The 20,406-nt window shown below is 43.1% G+C and overlaps 1 protein-coding gene across 3 annotated transcripts in view; it reads left to right on the forward strand.

The window, feature by feature from the left end:
- The window catches only part of uap1 (UDP-N-acetylglucosamine pyrophosphorylase 1), a 61,288-nt gene extending 55,673 nt beyond the window's left edge, over positions 1–5,615 (forward strand). For all 3 annotated transcript variants that reach the window (XM_067990671.1, XM_067990672.1, XM_067990673.1), the window contains one exon: positions 4,280–5,615. In XM_067990671.1, the coding sequence (XP_067846772.1) occupies positions 4,280–4,372 (93 nt within the window). In that variant the 3' untranslated portion in view covers positions 4,373–5,615. The remainder of the gene's footprint in view (positions 1–4,279) is intronic.
- Positions 5,616–20,406: the final 14,791 nt, after the last annotated feature.

Below are 20,406 nucleotides of genomic sequence, written 5' to 3' on the forward strand. Positions count from 1 at the left end.
TAAAAACAGACAGCAAGAGTTTCTACAGTTATATAAAAAGAAAAAGGGTGGCTAAGGCAAACGTAGGTCCCTTAGAGGATGAGACCGGGAAATTAATGGTGGGAAACATGGAGATGGCAAAAATGCTGAACAAATATTTTGATTCAGTCTTCACGGTAGAGGACACTAAGAATATCCCAACACTGGACAAACAGGGGGCTCTAGTGGGGGAGGAGCTAAATACGATTAAAATCACTAAGGAATTGGTACTCAGTAAAATAATGGGACTCAAGGCGGATAAATCCCCTGGACCTGATGGCTTGCATCCTAGGGTCTTGAGGGAAGTGGCAGTAGGGATTGTGGATGCTTTGGTAATAATTTTCCAAAATTCTCTGGACTCAGCAAAGGTCCCGGCAGATTGGAAAACTGCTAATGTAACACCCTTATTTAAAAAGGGTAGTAGGCAGAAGGCTGGAAATTATAGACCAGTTAGCCTAACATCTGTAACGGAACATTTGGATAAACATAATTTAATAGGACAAAGTCAGCATGGCTTTATGAAGGGGAAGTCATGTCTGACAAATTTGCTTGAGTTCTTTGAGGACATAACACACAGGGTGGATAAAGGGGAGCCAGTGGACGTAGTGTATTTAGACTTCCAGAAGGCTTTCGACAAGGTGCCACATAAAAGATTATTGCTCAAGATAAAGAATCACTGGATTGGGGGTAATATTCTGGCATGGGTGGAGGATTGGTTATCTAACAGGAAGCAGAGAGTTGGGATAAATGGTTCATTCTCGGACTGGCAACCAGTAGCCAGTGGTGTTCCGCAGGGGTCGGTGCTGGGTCCCCAACTCTTTGCAATCTATATTAACGATTTGGAGGAGGGGACCGAGTGTAACATATCAAAGTTTGCAGATGATACAAAGATGGGAGGGAAAGTAGAGAGTGAGGAGGACATAAAAAACCTACAAGGGGATATAGACAGGCTGGGTGAGTGGGCGGAGATTTGGCAGATGCGATACAATATTGGAAAATGTGAGGTTATGCACTTTGGCAGGAAAAATCAGAGAGCAAGTTATTATCTTAATGGCGAGAAACTGGAAAGTACTGCAGTACAAAGGGATCTGGGGGTCCTAGTGCAAGAAAATCAAAAAGTTAGTATGCAGGTGCAGCAGGTGATCAAGAAGGCCAACGGAATGTTGGCTTTTATTGCTAGGGGGATAGAATATAAAAACAGGGAGGTATTGCTGCAGTTATATAAGGTATTGGTGAGACCGCACCTGGAATACTGCATACAGTTTTGGTCTCCATACTTAAGAAAAGACATACTTGCTCTCGAGGCAGTACAAAGAAGGTTCACTCGGTTAATCCCGGGGATGAGGGGGCGGACCTATGAGGAGAGGTTGAGTAGATTGGGACTCTACTCATTGGAGTTCAGAAGAATGAGAGGCGATCTTATTGAAACATACAAGATTGTGAAGGGGCTTGATCAGGTGGATGCGGTAAGGATGTTCCCAAGGATGGGTGAAACTAGAACTAGGGGGCATAATCTTAGAATAAGGGGCTGCTCTTTCAAAACTGAGATGAGGAGAAACTTCTTCACTCAGAGGGTAGTAGGTCTGTGGAATTTGCTGCCCCAGGAAGCTGTGGAAGCTACATCATTAAATAAATTTAAAACAGGAATAGACAGTTTTCTAGAAGTAAAGGGAATTAGGGGTTACGGGGAGCGGGCAGGAAATTGGACATGAAGCTGAGTTCGTCGGTCAAGGCCCTATGGGTGGCGGAGCGGGCCCAGGGGCTGAGTGGCCGGGTCCTGCTCCTACTTCTTGTGTTCTTTAGTTTTGAGGTTAGGATCAGATCAGCTATGATCTTATTGAATGGCGGAGCAGGCTCGAGGGGCCAATTGGCCTACTCCTGCTCCTATTTCTTATGTTCTTATGTTCTTAATTAGTAGAATAGAAAAGGGGGAACCAGTGGATGTGGTGTATTTGGATTTTCAGAAGGCTTTCGATAAGTTCCCACACAGGAGGTTGGTGAACAAAGTTAGAGCACATGGAATTGGGGGTAATATACTGGCATGGATTGAGAATTGGTTAACAGACAGAAAACAGAGAGTGGGAATAAACAGGTCTTTTTCAGGTTGGCAAACTGACTAGTGGGGTACCACAGGGATCGGTGCTTGAGCCCCAGCGATTCACAATCGATATCAATGATTTGGATGAGGGGACCAAATGTAATATTTCCAAGTTTGCTGATGACACAAAACTAGGTGGGAATGTGAGTTGTGAGGAGGATGCAAAGAGGCTTCAAGAGAATATAGACAGGCTAAGTGAGTGGGCAAGAACATGGCAGATGGAATATAATGTGGAAAAAAGTGAAGTTATCCACTTTGGTAGGAAAAACAGAAATACAGAGTATTTTTTAAATGGTGATAGATTGGGAAATGTTGATATTCAAAGGGACCTCGGTGTCCTTGTACATGAATCACTGAAAGCTAACATGCAGGTGCAGCAAACAATTAGGAAGGCAAATGGTATGTTGGCCTTTATTACAAGAGGATTTGAGTACAGGAGTAAAGATGTCTTACCGCAATTATATAGGGCCTTGGTGAGACTGCACCTAGAGTATTGTGCACAATTTTGGTCTCCTTATCTAAGAAAGGATATACTTGCCATAGAGGAAGTGCAACGAAGGTTCACCAGACTGATTCCTGGGATGGCAGAATTGTTGTATGAGGAGAGATTGAGTAGACTAGGCCTGTATTCTCTAGAGTTTAGAAGAATGAGAGGTGATCTCATTGAAACCTACAACATTCTTACAGGGCTCGACAGGGTAGATGCAGGGAGGATGTTTCCCCTGGCTGGGGAGTCTAGAACCAGGGGTCACAGTCTCAGAATAAGGGGTAGACCATTTAGGACCAAGATGAGGAGAAATTACTTCACTCAGAGGGTGGTGAATCTTTGGAATTCTCTACCCCAGAGGGCTGTGGAGCTCAGTTGTTGAGTACATTCAAAACAAAGATCTATAGATTTCTAGATATTAAAGGCATCAAGGGATATGGGGATAGTGCAGGAAAATGGCGTTGAGGTAGAAGATCAGCCATGATCTTGTTGGATGGCGAAGCAGGCTCGAGGGGCCAAATGGTCTACTCTTATGTTCTTATGTCTCTCTCGCTCTGTCTACAAACAATGCCAACTACTGCATGGTAAACATAGTTTTTTTTCCCCGACGAATATCTGAGAATAAAGCCATTGTTCTTGTTGTCTTTTGCACTCATCAAGACTCTAGTAAGTGGAACTTGAACCATGTATGTAAAGTTGTGCTGTACCACTATTGCCCGCCCTCATTTTATAGTGGTATGGAAAGATAGTGTAACTGCAGGTCCTAATTAATATAGTTGTGTCAAATTTTTGGATGTCCTTGGATGGAGTTTTTGCAATGGACTCGCTGGAAGCCAGCTGAGTTTGGAAGGGTCAACTGCATCATGCTTAAAGGTGGCTATTAGAGACCAAAAAAGTTGTCCTGTGTTGCACAGACAGCAAAAACTGCTCAAGCTGTTCAAAGTATCGACAGTGTAAATATACTGTAGATTCTTCTAGCTCGATCAACAATTAATTGAACTGACTGAAAATGCAACGGGAGTAAGCACTGAATGTCTAATATAGAACACTTAAGTAGAAAATGTCATGTTTTTCAGAAATTTCAGTGCTTGCCAGAGAAGAATGAAAGTTCCCCAGTATCCATATCGAGCAATCCAAGTTCATGCACACAATGTCTTGGGTCATGTGCAAAATAAAGTTCCTTTCTGCTTTGTTCTAACAGTGGGGGAATTATTTCCTTTACAGAAAAATTGTAAACCCTTTCTATTTGAACAAGTTCTGATACACAGAAGAGTACAGAGGAAATCAATCCATTATGTTCCTTAACCCCTGTGTCAGAAGAATGCCCTCGAAAGCAAGTGTTTCCAGCCCAGCTATCCTTTTGACCTCTCTGAGATTGGCAGGTTACTGCCAATTGTTCTGAACTGTGCGGAGTTTTTTTTACTATAGGTTCACCCCTGCCAGGAGCTCATTTGAGGCTCCCAATATTCACTTCTAGATGGCAGGCAGAGAGGGAGACTTTTCCTTTAGTCTGGGCTTAATTTCAACCCAGAAGTGACAGGACACTGTTCTAACCCATAACACCACTCTGTCCCTCTGAGAATGTTTTTAATTTGGCCTGAATGGCAGTAGTCTCCTACTTCTCATACAACTGCACAGTCCCATTGTTGGAATTAAAACTGAAATTTATGTTACAGGGTCTGGATAAATATGTTGCAGGACGAGACTTCCGACCTCCGCTGATTATAGATGAGAATGGGGCCCATGAATTGACCAAGAATGGGCTCTAAATTGAGCAGAGAAATGCAGCAGACTGTATGAGGATCCTTTTGCAGTCATCTTTTACAGCAATTAAACTGTGTGACAAAATGTAATTAGGACCATTTGTACATTGTTCAACATTGCAGGCCACAGTTATAGCCAAACATGTCTTAAATTATAATATCTTCAAAAATTATTTTCTTTGAAAGAAAATTTTAGTAAACTATTTTACAGTTTTTAGTATTTAAATCATTACTTGCATTATTATAAAAACTGCTTTATTTTTTCAGTAGAACAGGTATTGTTCTCTGGGTATGGTTGATATTTTTATAGTTCTAAATGTTAGTATTTTACATGTGAAATTAGATTGTGGGTAAAACGGTGTGCCAGAATAATTGATTTGATTTTTTTTAAACCCAACCCATGTAATAATTAGAATATCATGTTGAATGATGGTCCAACTTAATAGCTTCTTTAATTCATGAGGAAGACCTTCGTAACTCACAGTTACTGCACTTATGAGTTATGGGTCTTACACTTGTGATCAAACAATGACCATGTGTTGTCAATGAGGCATTATATATATACCGGTCTCGAGATGTTATATATGAATGGTTTCAATTGATACTAGGATATTTATATTTGAAACTGAGCCTTTAAAGCATAATTTCCACAGGCTTGAGTTGGTCTGTTATCATGACCAAACCCCTGCATGGGCTGAATTTTCATTGCAGCTTGCAGTCTAATTTTTTTCATGTTTGTTCTGCCTGACTCATACTCACATTCAGCTTCAGCCTGGTCCAATAGCCAGGCTTGTTAGCATGGATAATACTTCTCTATTGCAGTGGTTTCACTTGCACTAAGGAAATGAGTAAGAACAACATCCATTGGAAAAAATCAGGATCCTTTGAAGTCTGGCTTGGCCGGATTTAAAATTTTTGGAACAGATCTATCTTGAACTACTTAGCCTATTATAGGGTTCTAAAGTCACATTATTAAAATGCTGCCCATTTTCATTCATCTTATTGCTCAAATCATGAAAACAATCTTTCTAATGTTTTCATTCTGTATTGGCATTGATGGTACTTTTTACTATTAGATTATATCTACAGAACTTTCAGTAATGGGGAAAGATGTATTGTCACCGGGAAATTTGGAATATGTGGCCTTTTGCAGCATTAACAAATTGCTGTACATGGCTGGTTCTTTGTCAAACACTTTTTTAGTGAATGATTGCTTTGACACAGTCAAATAAAAACCAGATGTAATTTTTTTTGTGTTTGCTTATTGATCTTATTTATGTGTTAATCATTTATAAGGGAATCACTGACTTATTTACTAATTCTACCTATTTAAAGCACGTTCTAAACAATGGGAGCTCTCTACTGCTGAAATTTAATTTTTCCAAGTGTTAATTTGGCTCAATGGCCACACTTTCATCACTGAGGCAGAAGGTGGTGATTCAAACTGCTCTCAACTCAGGACACTTCAATGCAGTATTAAGAGAGTCCTGCATTGTTGGAGTGCCACCTTTCGGATGAAATGTTAAACCAAGGCCCTAACTTTCTGTTCAGGTGGATTCCATGGCATTATCCAAAGAAGAACATGGCGCTACATCGAAATTACAACACAGAAAGAGGCCATTCGGTCCCACTAGTCCATGCTGATGTTTATCCTCCACATGAGCAGTAGTCCTATTCCCATGTGCCCACCCAGTTCTCATATCTCTTTATTCCATTTTCTTTCAAACACCGATCTAACCTGTTCTTAAGTGTTGACATGGGTCAGGAAATTCCTCACACTACTGCTGTTCCATCAACATAAGTGCAACGGAAACTCAGCGGGAAACAGAAGGGGCTGTGAAGAATTTGCCGGCCATTGTCTCTGCTTCAATCACTAACTCCAGTAGCGCGTTCCACAGCCTCATCATCCTTTCTGTCCTAAATCTGTTAGATTTAATCATATGTCTATGTGCCCTTATCCTAGACCTCTCAATCACTGGAAACAATGTTTCTATCTGCTCTTGTCTGATCCTTTATAATTTACACCTCTCTATAAAATAACTCCATAGTCTTCTCTGTTCTAAAGAAAAGAGCCCCAATTTTTCAAATCTTTCTTCATATTTGTATTTCCTTATACCAGACAGCATGCTAGTGAATCTGCACTGTAGCGTCTTTATTGTTTCAACATGTCTCCTATGGTGTGGACTGCAAAACTGCACACAGTACTCCAACTATAGATTTACTAATGTTTTATATAGATTCTCCATTACACCTCAACTTTTATATTCTATATCTCTTGCCAAAATCCAGTATCCCATTAGCTGAAGAGTGGTTGGAAGTGGGTGACTCTGCCACCCACTTCCAACCACTTGAGAAACTGCCCTTAACTCCTGCTTTCTGTTACCTCCCTTCCAATTGGTTTTTAATCCAATTTTCTATCCTCTTTTGGTGTCCTGAACAACATTACTCCCTCAACTAATGCCACCAAAAACAGATTAGCTGGTTATTTATCTCATTTCCAATAATAGGGAAAGATGTATTGTAGCAAACTAGGTATTTTTTTTGCTTACACAAATTGACTGCCGTGTTTACCCACATAGTAGTGACAACACTTCAAAAGTAATTCATTGCTTCTGAAGTGCTTTGGGACATGCTGAAGCTGTAAAAGATTCTATATAAATACAAGTTGTTTCTGTGTGTTTGTCTTTCTAGAGGTTTTGTCAATTTCAACAGTCCTGTAATGTATGTTCTAAATTTAAAACAAAAAAATGGAGTCCAGGTCTGCACATTTTCAGTGTTAGATTTATTAATTTATTTATTTTAGCTAGAAAAAATTTTTCCATTGACTTAATTTTAGTTATACTTCAGCTGATGAAGAGAGAATGGCCTATATCATCCAATATTTTCTCAAACAGCTACAGCAAGTAAATAAAATATGAACTGACTGACTATTCCGGTTGCTTACATGTATTCATTTCCACCACAGAAAGGGCTGTTTGTGCAATGCAATAAAATAGATTATATTTTTAAGATTCCTCCAGCATTTTTTCATTGAAAAAGAAAATCATATAATGGTGGTTTTACATTTTCGTAACTTGTCATTGCGTCCTCCTGTAAATACCAACACTAATACATACCTACCTGTTCAGTAGTTCTGCACACTTTTGAATCAGATAGCTATTGGGGGAGCAATAAGAGGGGGATATAATCCCACAGGGGCTATCTTACCTTTTCTGGGTGCGGTTTTGGATTGGACCATTGTTCTCAGGAGTATTTTAAGTATTAGGAGGGGTTTCCTGGTCCCAGCAATAGGGAAGGGGCCTGGAATCTAGCAGCAGTCAAAAACCATAATTTTAAAAACCTCTGTAAAATCTCCTGTTGGCCCTCTCTGCTCCATTGGATTACAATTTCCTCTGACTTATATTCTACAGTTTTAGTTAAGTAATCCAACGTTCTATTGGCTTTGTTGATTGCTGCTTTGCATTTGTTGTACATGTCAAGGCTTATGTTTACTAAGACTCCTACACTGGGAATTTCATCCCCAGAAGTTTGCGTGAAAGGGATTTCTAACAAAGTTATGGTGGTGGAGGGGGAAGTGCCTCGAGGAAATTCCTGCTGCTGGTCCCTTTCAATTTCATCCTTAGCTATTTCAACACCATTCATGGAGTACATGTGTCACTTTTTTTTCCCTATGTGCATTACTGTACACTTCATTTGCCATTGCTCTACGCAAATACATTTTTGTCCAACTCGTAATTTTTGAACTGATTGCACTGCCCTTCCTAGTTTGGCATCATCCACATATTTGACTAATTTTCATTAAGTTCCTGAACTCAAAGCTTTGATGGAAATTAAAATAGAAGTGGTCCAAAACTGGAGCCCTGAGACACCCTACTCTATACTGCACCCCACCCTAACACAACTCTAATTGAAGTATCCTTTGTTTTCTACCCTTCAGCCAATTGCTAACATTGACCTTGAATCCCCATAGTTTTGTGCTTAAGGCCAATACCTTTCCGTATGGAGGTTTGTCACATTCCTTTTGGAAGTCTAGGTGCACTATTCATAGTGTTCCAAAGTCCCTTTGGTTGCCCCTTATACCAAACTCCTGATTTTTTGAAACAATGCTCTTCGATGAGATACCTTATTGAACCCTTTCTGAAAATGCATGTACAATATATCTGAACTCTCATTTTTATCAATAGTAATTTCTTCAAAAGAATATTAAATTTATCAAACATGACTTACCTTTAACAAATCTATGCTGGGTATCCTTGGTTATCCCATGTATCTCTAAATGCACACTAATTTGATCCCAGTATCACTGTGTGTCAGCTGAAAACTGGCTGGCCTAGGGAGATGGTTATTTCTCTGGACCTGCAACAGTCTGAGATGATGAGTTACAATGCGTGTTTCGAGTTCTACTTGTGGGGAGCTCAATTGCCAGCATAACGAAATGTTTGAGTCAAATTGTACTGATATAACATGTATCATTGCTCTTAACATCACAATGCAGCAGCAAGCCATTTTAGGAAAAAGCTTTAAGTAACAAAGCCAACAAAAAGATTACCTAAGAAATGATGCGTGCGGAACTACTGTTCCTTTGAGATTCTTTTAAGCTACTTTCAAATTATACAGATACTTGCTGGCTATTAAATGTTAAAAGTATTCCTATGCATATGATGATCATGAGTCATACATAGTGAGGTGTTTTGCAACATTTCTCAGAGATGTGATAAGGCACTATATAAATGCGAATTCTTTTGCTTTACCTGCTTTTATATGGGTGTCAGTGGAGTGTTTCTATCTTTTTATTCAGGGGATGTGGGCTTTGCTGGCAAGGCCAGCATTTATTGCCCATCCCTAATTGCCCTTGAGACGGTGGTGGTGAGCCACCACCTTGCAGTCCGGGTGGTGAAGGTGCTCCCACAGTGCTGTTAGGTAGGGAATTCCAGGATTTTGACATGGCGACGATGAAGGAACGGCGATATATTTTCAAGTCAGGATGGTGTGTGACTTGGAGGGGAACCTGGAGGTGGTGGTGTTCCCATGTGCTTGCTGCCCTTGGCCTTCTCGGTGGTAGAGGTTTGGGAGGCGCTGTCAAAGAAGCCTTGGCGAGTTGCTGCAGTGCATCTTGTAGATGGTGCACGCTGCGCCTGTGATGGAGGGAGTGAATGTTTAAGGTGGTGGATGGGATGCTAATCAAGCGGGCTGCTTTGTCCTGGATGGCGCCTTGAGTGTTGTTGGAGCTGCACTCATCCAAGCAAGTGGAGAGTATTCCATCACACTCTTGACTTGTGCCTTGTAGATGGTGGAAAAGCTTTGGGGAGTCAGGAGGTGAGTCACTCGCCACAGAATACCCAGCCTCTGACCTGCTCTTGTAGCCACAGTATTTACATGGTTGGTCAAGTTAAATCTCTGGTCAATGGTGACCCCCAGGATGTTGATGGTGGGGGATTCGGCGATGGTAATGCCATAGAATGTCAAGGGGAGGTGGTTAGACTCTCTCTTGTTAGAGATGGTCATTGGCTGGCATTTGTGTGGCACGATTGTTACTTGCCACTTATCAGCCCAAGCCTGGATGTTGTCCAGGTCTTGCTGCGTGTGGGCACGGACTGCTTTATTATCTGAGGGGTTGCGAATGGAACTGAACATTGTGCAATCATCAGCGAACATCCCCACTTCTGACCTTATGATGAAGGGAAAGGTCACTAAAGACGGTTGGGCCTAGGACACTGCCCTGAGGAACTCCTGCAGCGATGTCCTAGGTCTGAGATGATTGGCTTCCAACAACCACCACCATCTTCCTTTGTGCTAGGTATGACTCCAGCCATTGGAGAGTTTTCCCCCTGATTCCCATTGACTTCAATTTTACTAGGGCTTCTTGATTCCACACTCAGTCAAATGCTGCCTTGACGTCAAGGGCAGTCTCTCTCACCTCACCTCTGGAATTCAGCTCTTTTGTCCATGTTTGGACCAAGGCTGTAATGAGGTGTGGAATCCAAACTGAGCATCAGTGAACAGGTTATTGATGAGTAAGTGCCGCTTGACAGCACTGTCGATGACACCTTCCATCACTTTGCTGACGATTGAGAGTGGACTGATGGGGCGGTAATTGGCCTGATTGCATTTGTCCTGCTTTTTGTGGACAGGACATACCTGGGCAATTTTCCACATTGTCGGGTAGATGCCAGTGTTGTAGCTGTACTGGAACAGCTTGGCTAGAGGCATAGCTAGTTCTGGAGCACAAGTCTTCGGCAATACAGCAGGGATGTTGTCAGGGCCCATAGCCTTTTCCGTATCCAGTGCATTCAGCCGTTTCTTGATATCACGTGGAGTGAATCGAATTGGCTGAAGACTGTCTTCTGTGATGGTGGGGATATTGGAGGAGGCCGATATGGATCATCCACTCTGCACTTCTGGCTGAGGATGGTTGCAAACGCTTCAGCCTTGTATTTTGCACTCACATGGTGGGCTCTGCCATCATTGAGGATGGAGATGTTCACGGAACCTCCTCCTCCCATTAATTGTTTAATTGTCCAGCACCATTCACGACTGAATATGGCAGGACTGCAGAGCTTTGATTTGATCCATTGGTTGTGGGATCGCTTAGCTCTGTCTATAGTGTGCTATTTCCATTGTTCGGCATGCATGTAGTCCTGTGTTGTAGCTTCACCAGGTTGGCATCTCATTTTTAGGTTCGCCTGGTGCTGCTCCTAGCATACTCTTTGGTGCCCAAAGTGTGGATTTCATGGAACCAGCAGAAAGTCCAATCTAAGCCTATTGAATTTTAAGGCCAGCATTCGGGAAGACCCATTTTTACAGATCTTAGCAAATTGGGCAGGTTTATATTCAGTTTGCTGCCAGCTGCACAAGGTCTGTACTTCGGGATCTGGCACCACATATGTTCCATGGACACCAAAATAAAAGCAACTGAAAAACTAGTAGTTCAAAATAACATCATATTTTAAACAATCTTTTCACCTCTTAAGTCTGTAACTAATCTATATTTGCATTATATTATATTTAAAGTTTTACATATGGCACACACTGTCTAGAAAATCTTCCAGTGTCATGATTTTGAGTCATACTTTTTATGTCAACAAATAACATTGAAAATCGCTATATAAATATTTTATAATGGAAAAACTCTTAGTTAAAATGTAACATTTCTCCTAGTCTGTATCAATGCCTGCTTCTACACTTGAAGCTTTGGAGCAACTTTCTGAACTCTCTCTTCTATCGGTCGCCATCTTGCTTTACAGGTACATTTTCTTGTATTTCTTTTAGTGTATTTTACTTTTACTTATTTATTTATTCATTAGCAATTTTGGAATCTTATAGCCTCTTTCCTCCCTTCTCCTGACCTCAGTTTTCATCCACTTCGGCCCTGCTGTCTTGTAAGTGCCTAATATTCCCTTGCATGCTTCCTGCTTCCTCGCCTATTATTCACATCACCTATACTGGATTCCCAATTCCCAAGAAGTTCTTCCACCTTTTCCACCTACCCTGAATTATTTTTCTGGCCGTTTTGGCCACCCTTTCATAGCTACCAGTTCTTTGACCTTTTCACCCCAACTCCCCCATCGACATTTCAACCTTTTCACAGGCCTCCTGATCCAAATTGGGCTCCTCGAGTGTTTCTTTTACCTCCTCTCAATTTCTTCTCTGGTTGCTTTTGCCTTTCCAACCTAGGCATTAGTTCTGGTGCCACCCCCTCACCCATACTTCCTTCTTTTAGCAGGCTTCCTAATTTGCAGTGAGGATTATCTACCAGAGCATACATTAGCGCTTTGCTGCTGTACAAACAATGTTTTGAGTATTTGGGGATTCTTGCTGGGCATTGGAACTTGGATATATTTTGGAGTGTTTGTTCCTTTTTGACAAATATTTTGGAGCTTCACTGGAACATTTAAAATTATTGAGTATATTTTAGAGGATTGTTCTTGCTATATGTTGTGCACTGCGGACTGTATTTTGCAGCATTGCAAGCGGTACGGAGCTGTTAAGCACATGTAGCAGAGAGTTTGTTGCTGCTGTTCATTATTCAACACTTGCTGGTTGTTAGAATACTAGGGTCTTGACTTAGATATTCTCTCTACAGCAGAGCTAGTCATTCCCATAGGCAGGCTGAGCATCTTACACTTAGGAGTGTACCTATACTGCACCATATTTAATTATTGTAGGGTGTTTTGGGGTTGTTCTCACCCTATTGATCAGTGCAGATATCTGGTCCCCGGTCTAGCCAAGGAACACTTATAGCTCACGGATCGGGGGTTCAGGAAAACTTATGCTAATGCACCCGGTGATGGATCACGTAGCCGAATAGCACAGAGAACACACAAACTCGGTGTTTGAATTGAATTGGAATGTTGGTTTTATTATACCGTCAACACAAAGAAAATAACAATAAAAACGGTCCTACACAGGACATTGAGTTACACACGCCCACTACAGTACTTTATCCCGCTAAACTAAGAGGTTGGTGGGGACCCTGGAGACACCTATCACACGCACACACGTATGGTCGAGGCTCACCAATCCTTTGCACTTGCAGGTCTGGCTGACCGGTTCTCTCACGTAGGGTTCGTTGGTTTCGCTGGAAGCTGCTCTCCTCCCTGGTGAGAAAAAAAAGAGCGAGCAGGAACTAAGAGGAAGAGAGAGAGAGAGAGAGAGAGCTGGAAAAGAGATAAGAGCTAAGAAGCAAGATAGCAAGAACCAGAGACAGCAAACAAGAGCAAAAAAACAAGAGAGCAAACAAGAGAGCAAAACAAGAGAGGGAGGGGTTTCGAGCTTCCACTTATATACCCCTCTCTTACAATAGTTTTCGTCGTTAAATGAGGCACTTCCATGTCTGTTTAAACAGTTCTTACAAAGTCCTTAAGAGTCCTTGATGGCTTTTGATGGTCTCTCATCATGTTGCAATTGCTTCTCTTGATGGGCCATTGTTCTTCGAATTCATTCCGATCGTCGAGCACTTGCCACACAAGGCTCCCTTTTCATCCCACGTCCTAGGTGTCGATTGGTTTTGCATCAGACCCGAGTCTGGAGCAGTTGCCTCTCTCAATGGCCGACTGCCTCTCGAATTAGTGCTGATCATTGACCACCTGCTGTAGGTTTTGCATTAAAACAGAGACATGTCTGAAGCAGTAATTCTCCCGCCTTCCACTGTGTGTGTTGTTGATTCGTCTGGTGACCTCTCACCTATCCTTCCATCTTAGGATTTTGGTCAATGGCCAAAGTTTTACATACTCAGGGAAAAGGTGGAATTCCCAGAATTCTTACATTATAGGGGAACATAACCCACGGGTGTAACAGTAGTATCCCCTTATGATCTGAACTGGATATTCATGTCTTTCACACATGTGGTTCTTCAATCTCTTCAAAAACAGATGAGAAAACACTTAGTAAGACAAGGTCAGATATGAATCATTAAGCTGCCTAATGTCACAGGGAGTGAACATCTAAAACAATAGTCAGATTCACTTAGTTCAAACAGTACAACTCCAAGTAATAACACAAAATTACAAACATGCAACACTTCCCTAAATCAGTAGGTCATCTAGCTTGATTTAAACAAAATAACTCCTAACTACCCTCCTTCTGAGCTTGGCAAAGCTTGCCTTCACGTGTTTCTGTTTAAAATCTGACTGAGTTTGCTGGCTCTGTCTGCTGCCTATGTCTCGTGAGTGAATTTCCACAGGGCTTCTCCCAATTGTCTGCTGTAACTTTGGCGGAAGAGACGTACAAACTCTGGAAAAATGGTATAAATACTGTTTGTGCTGTTTTTCTGGTGTTTTGCGGCTCTTTCATCACAGGTACAGCAGACAAACGGGACAGCCAAAATAGACATTCATCCCCTCTGTCTCTACATTTTATTTCCCTCTGTTCATAGTCAGAAGGAACCAGCGACTTTCCAACACAATTGATGTGAGGTATTTTTCAATTTCTAAGACAAACTGATTGCGTATTATTTACATTTTAATAGCAAACAAACATCAAAACTTAGCGCAATAGCATTTTCACCTTGTTTCATCTCAGTGTCATATTTAAAATTTGTGTTAATACACTTCGATTTAACAAACCCTGCATTTAAAAGTCAGGGGACCACATGAAATTAGTGCTGGCAGCTCATTATAATGAGTCAGGCATTTAGCCAGCACTTCCCACTCCATTCAGTGGCTGCACGCCTGTTTGGTGGGGACGGGAATTCGGGCTTTGGTGACACCACTTAAAAGGTAGCCTGCGCCTCTTAAAGGGGAAGTGCAATCTAGCTGCAGACAACAGGGAAACTGTCCAGTTTGAAAGATGTCCAGAGAGGGCACGCAGATTCTCTGATGCCATGTTGGAGGCCCTGATCCAGGTGGTGGACAGGAGGAGGGAGATCCTGTTCCCTTGTTGGGGGGCTTCAAGGGTTTTTTCACACCCTTACCCTCTTTTTCCCTTCTTCTATCTCACCCTACACACACTGCATGACACACTATAGATTCTTTCACCAGCTACTTCTTCCTATGCTCTCCCTTCACACTAAAAGTTAACCCTTGTCCCTCTCTTTCATTTCAGGTGCTGAAGATGTGGACATACCTGTGCTACTTCAGGAAGAGGAAGGCATCCATCCTAAAGATGCACCAGAACTCGATCTAACCCTAGCAAGCATCAGTTCAGAGACTGGCACCATGCGTACTTTAGAGGACAGGCCTTCATGTGGTGAATCACCGGCCACAAGTGTGCAGGAACTGGGGCAGGAGGATGGCTTGCACAGGTGCCAACTCGCTGAACGGTGACATCACATACTAGCCCTGCTGCAGAGGACACGGATGCTCACTTCGAGGGTCTAGGTCCCAAAGAAGGCTGATAAGCATACATTAGGAAATGCTAGGTGCACTGGGCAGCCTGCCAGCGAGTTTGCGTGCATAAGGAGTCCAGTTTCAATTTGTGTCAGTGCTCAGCTCGGAGCGTGGAGAACATTCTGTTAAACATGGAGTGAGTGATCAGCTCTATGAACACGACAGATGGAGCCTCTGCTGACAGCTCTGATAGCTTCCAAGGAAGCTCAGACTGTGCTATGGGGTCCGATGTTGACAGGGGCTTTCAGAGCGTCACATCACTCCTGCACTCTGTTCTCCCACAGAGCCATAGGAGTGGCTGAGCTGCAGTCCCTGGAGAGTGGCCTTAGCTCCATAGGAGAGGCACCTGCTCACCCGCCACCCACTCTGCAAGTGCCCTTGTTAATGCCACACAGCCAACTAAGCCAGAGTGCCCCGATCCACGTCATAATGCTGCAGTGTGCAGCCAGGCCCTCCAGACCCAGGGCTGCACTAGGTCATCCTCCACGATCATCTGAAGTGCCCTCAATGGAAACTCAGCAACCTTTCACCTCCCAAGTTGTAGCCACTGGGGATATGCCGCACAGGAGCAGTAGGATAGGTAAACGAACATAGAAGACAGGCATTGTGGTTGCACAAGCATAATTCTTAATAATGTCTGTTAAATATTAGACACAAATGGAATTGAGTTGTTGGATAAATGTTTTTTTGTTGTGGATTTGGTGTTGGTGTTAATATTTGTAATGAAGTGAGGGTAAGACCCATAAGGCTGTGCTAGCAATAGGATGGATGTAGTAAGGATGGTGGGACTGTTGGTCTATTGAGGGATGGTTCCCATGAAGCATTCTTGGATGAGCTGCTCTCTAAGAGCTCTGGCAGCTAGGAGCACTGGTGGCCGATACTGCTTGTGCTCATCCTCCTTTTTATGCTGCCCTTACTCCTCCTCCTCCTGCCACTCCTGCTGCAAACCTTGCTGCCCAGGTGGTAGTAAGGGCTGGTCCCTCATGATGGTAAAGTTATGCAACATGCAGTTGATGACCACAATTCTGGATACCCGCTCAGGGTGTCCTGTAAAGCTCTTACTGAATGGTCCAGACAGTGGAAGCGTTGCTTGAGCAATGATTTTCTGGTGACAGCGTAACTCTTGTTGTACGCATGCTCTGCATCTGTGCCCAGGTTCCTGACAGAAGTCATGACCCAAGTCTGAAGGGATAGCCTTGTTGCTCAATAGCGAGCCTGTAACGGCCTCGTTGGAATAAAGGTGACACAGAGAACTGTAGGATGGATGAATCATGACTACTGCAAGGAAACTGGGCACAAACCTTTATGGTGCGCTGCCTGTGATCGCAAACAAGATGGACACTGAGCGAGTGGTATCCCTTTCTATTCGGAAAGATACCAATATGGCGAGGGGGAGCACGCAAGGCAATGTTGGTGCACTCTATGGGACCTTGGACTGTGGAGAAGCTGCAATGCTGGCGAAGACTAGTGCTCTCTCCTGCATCGCTCTGTCCATGGGGAAAGATATATAGGCGTTCCTCCTGGCATAGAGAGTCTCGGCGAGCTCCCCAATACAACAGTGGACTGCAAACTGGGAGATGTCAACTGCTGCAGCCTGGAAGGAGCCTGCTGCATTGAAGTTAAGGGCCAGGGTGCCCTTGAGAGCCACAAGCAGTCTTGTCCAAGCCCCTGGTTCAAGGCTCAAGTTGTGGCTGCAGCAGGTGACCTAGCCCGGTGATAGCCCCCTTTGTGAAGCGAAGGCACCTCAGACATTGCTCCTCAGGGAAGTTCAGATAAGAGGCGTGCTCCCTGAAGACCCGGTCTGTGTATGACCTTCTGCGCAGTGCCCTCCTCGTCCCTCCTCTCCTGTCTTCTTGGCTGCTCCATCTCATCTTCCAGCCCCAAAGGCAGCCCTACCAGACCACCCATGAGTGCAGTGAAACTGTTTTGAAGGCAGACAAAAGTTGTCCAGCACCAGTAATAATTTGTTATCGGCAGTCAAAAATCGGTTGTAGAAGGCAGAAAATAGGCTAAAAAACCCACAAGACGTTAACCAGCAGCCTAAAAGGACAAACCAGCAACTAACCTCCATGTTGTGGATGACCCCTTTAAATAGTGCTGCTGAAGGGACCTTGCTGCCTGTTAGCACCAAGAGTTACTGAGCAAGTTTGCCATATGGCAAGTCCAGTGCTGGGGCAGCGCAATTTCACAGAAGGGTCCTTCAACGACCATAGGATCATAATTTAAATATTATAATGAGCTTCCTGAATCGTTCCAGCACGTGCCCCGGACACTTACTGAGGAGCCCGATCTAAGATGGTGGGCAGCGATCTTGAGGCATGGGACGGGCACGCATGGATTGTCCGTCATATTGGATCCTTAGGCACCTGTTTCACGTCTGTAAAACGTGCACGATGCCAATGAAATTCTAGGCCAATATTTTTGTCACTTATGTCATTTTTGTAATGTGTTTCTGTTGTACTTAAATTTCTTATATCTAACCCTATTTCTCATTCTTCCCACAAGATTCGCTCACAACTCTGGTTCTTCGACCCCGATTTGTGACTCCCAACTCTAAGTAATGCTGTTGTCAACAGCTCCAGCTGCCACTTCCAGTAATTGTAAGTTTAAGTTAAAAATAACCACCCATCCAGCACCCAGTCAAATCTATCCCTGCCTCCCCAGCATGTTGGAATAGCAACTAACACTCGTTTCCATGGCTTTTACATGGGTGAGGTTCTGGAGGGCTGCCAGAACTGTACCCGCATCAGTAGTTAATGCATTCAGGGGAGGAGAGTGAGCAAAGTAGTGGGATGAAAATCAAGCCATGGACCCGTTACACAGTAAATAAATTTATAGTCAACAGAGTGCGGAAATTCCCATTGATTCATTGCAGCTCCTTGGTTTCTTGGTAAAATCTTAATATTTTATTTTCTCCCTTTCTCCTTTTGGAGTCATTCCATAACATGCACCTCACATCATCCCAGGCTGGAATCTTCCAAATGCAGTGTTTAGATTGTACAGTCTTTAAAATTCTATCAACAGTCAGTGTTAACGTTTCACTCAGTGAGCGAAAGGCAGCAAAAGAATTTGGAGGCCAGCTAATGATTGCTAACTGCTGAAGCTACATTGGGGTTAATTTTCAACTGCCAGCCTTCCGTTTCTCGTTTGAAAAATGGGCTAACCAGAGTCGGGCGGAGGGGAGCACCTCGGCTGCCCCATGGATGCCCAAAGTCTGCCTGATGGAATTTTAAGGCGGGCCGGTCAATGGGCGAGCAGCACGCCCACCAGTTGTAGGATGCCGATCGCAATTTTCAGGTTAAAAATGGACAGAGCATGTACCGTGCACACTTCACCCATTTGTACCAGGCAGTGACCACCCTAATCAGCAGTCCTTAAAGAGCTGCTCCACAAAAGGTTCAGAAATTCTTTGGGGGGATTTTTGGGTGGTTAGGAGGAACAAGAATTTGGCACCTGGAGCTCAGTCCAATGAGGCCTGGAACTGAAATGCAGAAGTTAAAAAGTCAAAAATTCCCCCCCTATTGTTTATGATGTCATCTGAAACACCCTCTTCTTGTTATCCATTATTGTGTATTTTGATTCATTATGCCTGATTCCTTAAGAACCAACAAAGCAACAGCAACTTCCATTCATATATCACCTTTAACGTAGAAAAAACATCCCAAACCCGTATATAAGGAAAGAATGGGCACTGAGCCAACGTAGGAGATATAAGGATGGGTGATCAAAAGATTGGTCGAGGATGTGGGTTTTAAAGAGGGTCTTAAGAGAATCATAGAATGATTACGGCACAGAAGGAGGCCATTCGCCCATCGAACCTGCGCTGGCTCTCTGCAAGAGCAATGCAGCTAGTCTCATTCCCCCGCACTTTCCCCGTAGCCCTGCAAATTTTCCTCCTTCAGGTAACTATCTAATTCCTTTTTGAAAGCCACAATTGATCCTGCTTCCACCACCCTTTCAGGCAGCGCATTCCAAATCATAACCACTCGCTGCGTAAAAAAGTTTTTCCTCATGTTGCCTTTGATTCTTTTGCCAATTACCTTAAATCTTTGTCCTTTGGTTCGCGACCCTTCCACCAGTGGGAACAGTTTCTCTTTATTTACTTTGTCGAGACCCTTCATGATTTTGAACAATTCTATCAAATCTCCTCTCGAAATTCTCTGCTCTGAGGAGAATATTCCCAGCTTCTCTAATCTATTCTCTAGTCTCATCCCTGGAACCATTCTGGTAAATCTTTTCTGCACCCTCTCTAAGGCTTTCACATCCTTCCTAAATTGCGGTGCCCAGAACTGGACACAATACTCTAATTGTGGCCGAACCAGTGTTTTATAAAGGTTCATCATAACATCTTCGCTTTTGTACCCCTGTGCCTCTATTTATAAAACCCAGGATCCCGTATGCTTTCTTTGTCACTTTCTCAACCTGCCCTGCCATCTTCAATGACCTGTGTACATATACCCCCAGATCTCTCTGTTCCTGCACCCCCTTTAGAGTTGTACCCTTTAGTTTATATTGCCTCTCCTGTTCTTCATACCAAAATGTATCACCTCACACGTCTCAGCATTAAATTTCATCTGCCATGTGTCAGCTCATTCCACCAGCCTGTCTATGTTCTCTTGAAGTCTATCACTATCCTCCTCACTGTTCACTACACTTCCAAGTTTTGTGTCATCTGCAAATTTTGAAATTGTGCCCTGTACACCCAAGACCAAGTCATTAATATATATCAAGAAAAGCAGTGGTCCTAGTACCGACCCCTGGGAAACACCACTGTACACCTTCCTCCAGTCCGAAAAATAGCCGTTCACCACTACCCTCTGTTTCCTATTAGGCAATTTCGTATCCATGTTGCCAGTGGCAACTTGCCACTGCCCCTTTTATTCCGTGGGCTTCAATTTTATTGACAAGCCTATTATGTGGCACTTTATCAAACGCCTTTTGGAAGTCCAAATATACAACATCAACCATTTTGCCCTCATCAGCCCTCTCTGTTACTTCATCAAAAAACTCAATCAAGTTAGTCAAACATGATTTGCCTTTAACAGATCCATGCTTGCTTTCCCTTATTAATCCATACTTGTGCAAATGACTATTAATTTTGTCCTGGATTATCGTTTCTAAAAGCCTTCCCACCACTGAGGTTAAACTGACTGGCCAGTAGTTGCTGGGTTTATCCTTACACGCTTATTTGAATAAGGGTGTAACATTTACAAT

Source organism: Heptranchias perlo, chromosome 9 (assembly GCF_035084215.1).
Source record: "Heptranchias perlo isolate sHepPer1 chromosome 9, sHepPer1.hap1, whole genome shotgun sequence".
Classification (NCBI taxonomy): Eukaryota; Metazoa; Chordata; class Chondrichthyes; order Hexanchiformes; family Hexanchidae; genus Heptranchias; species Heptranchias perlo.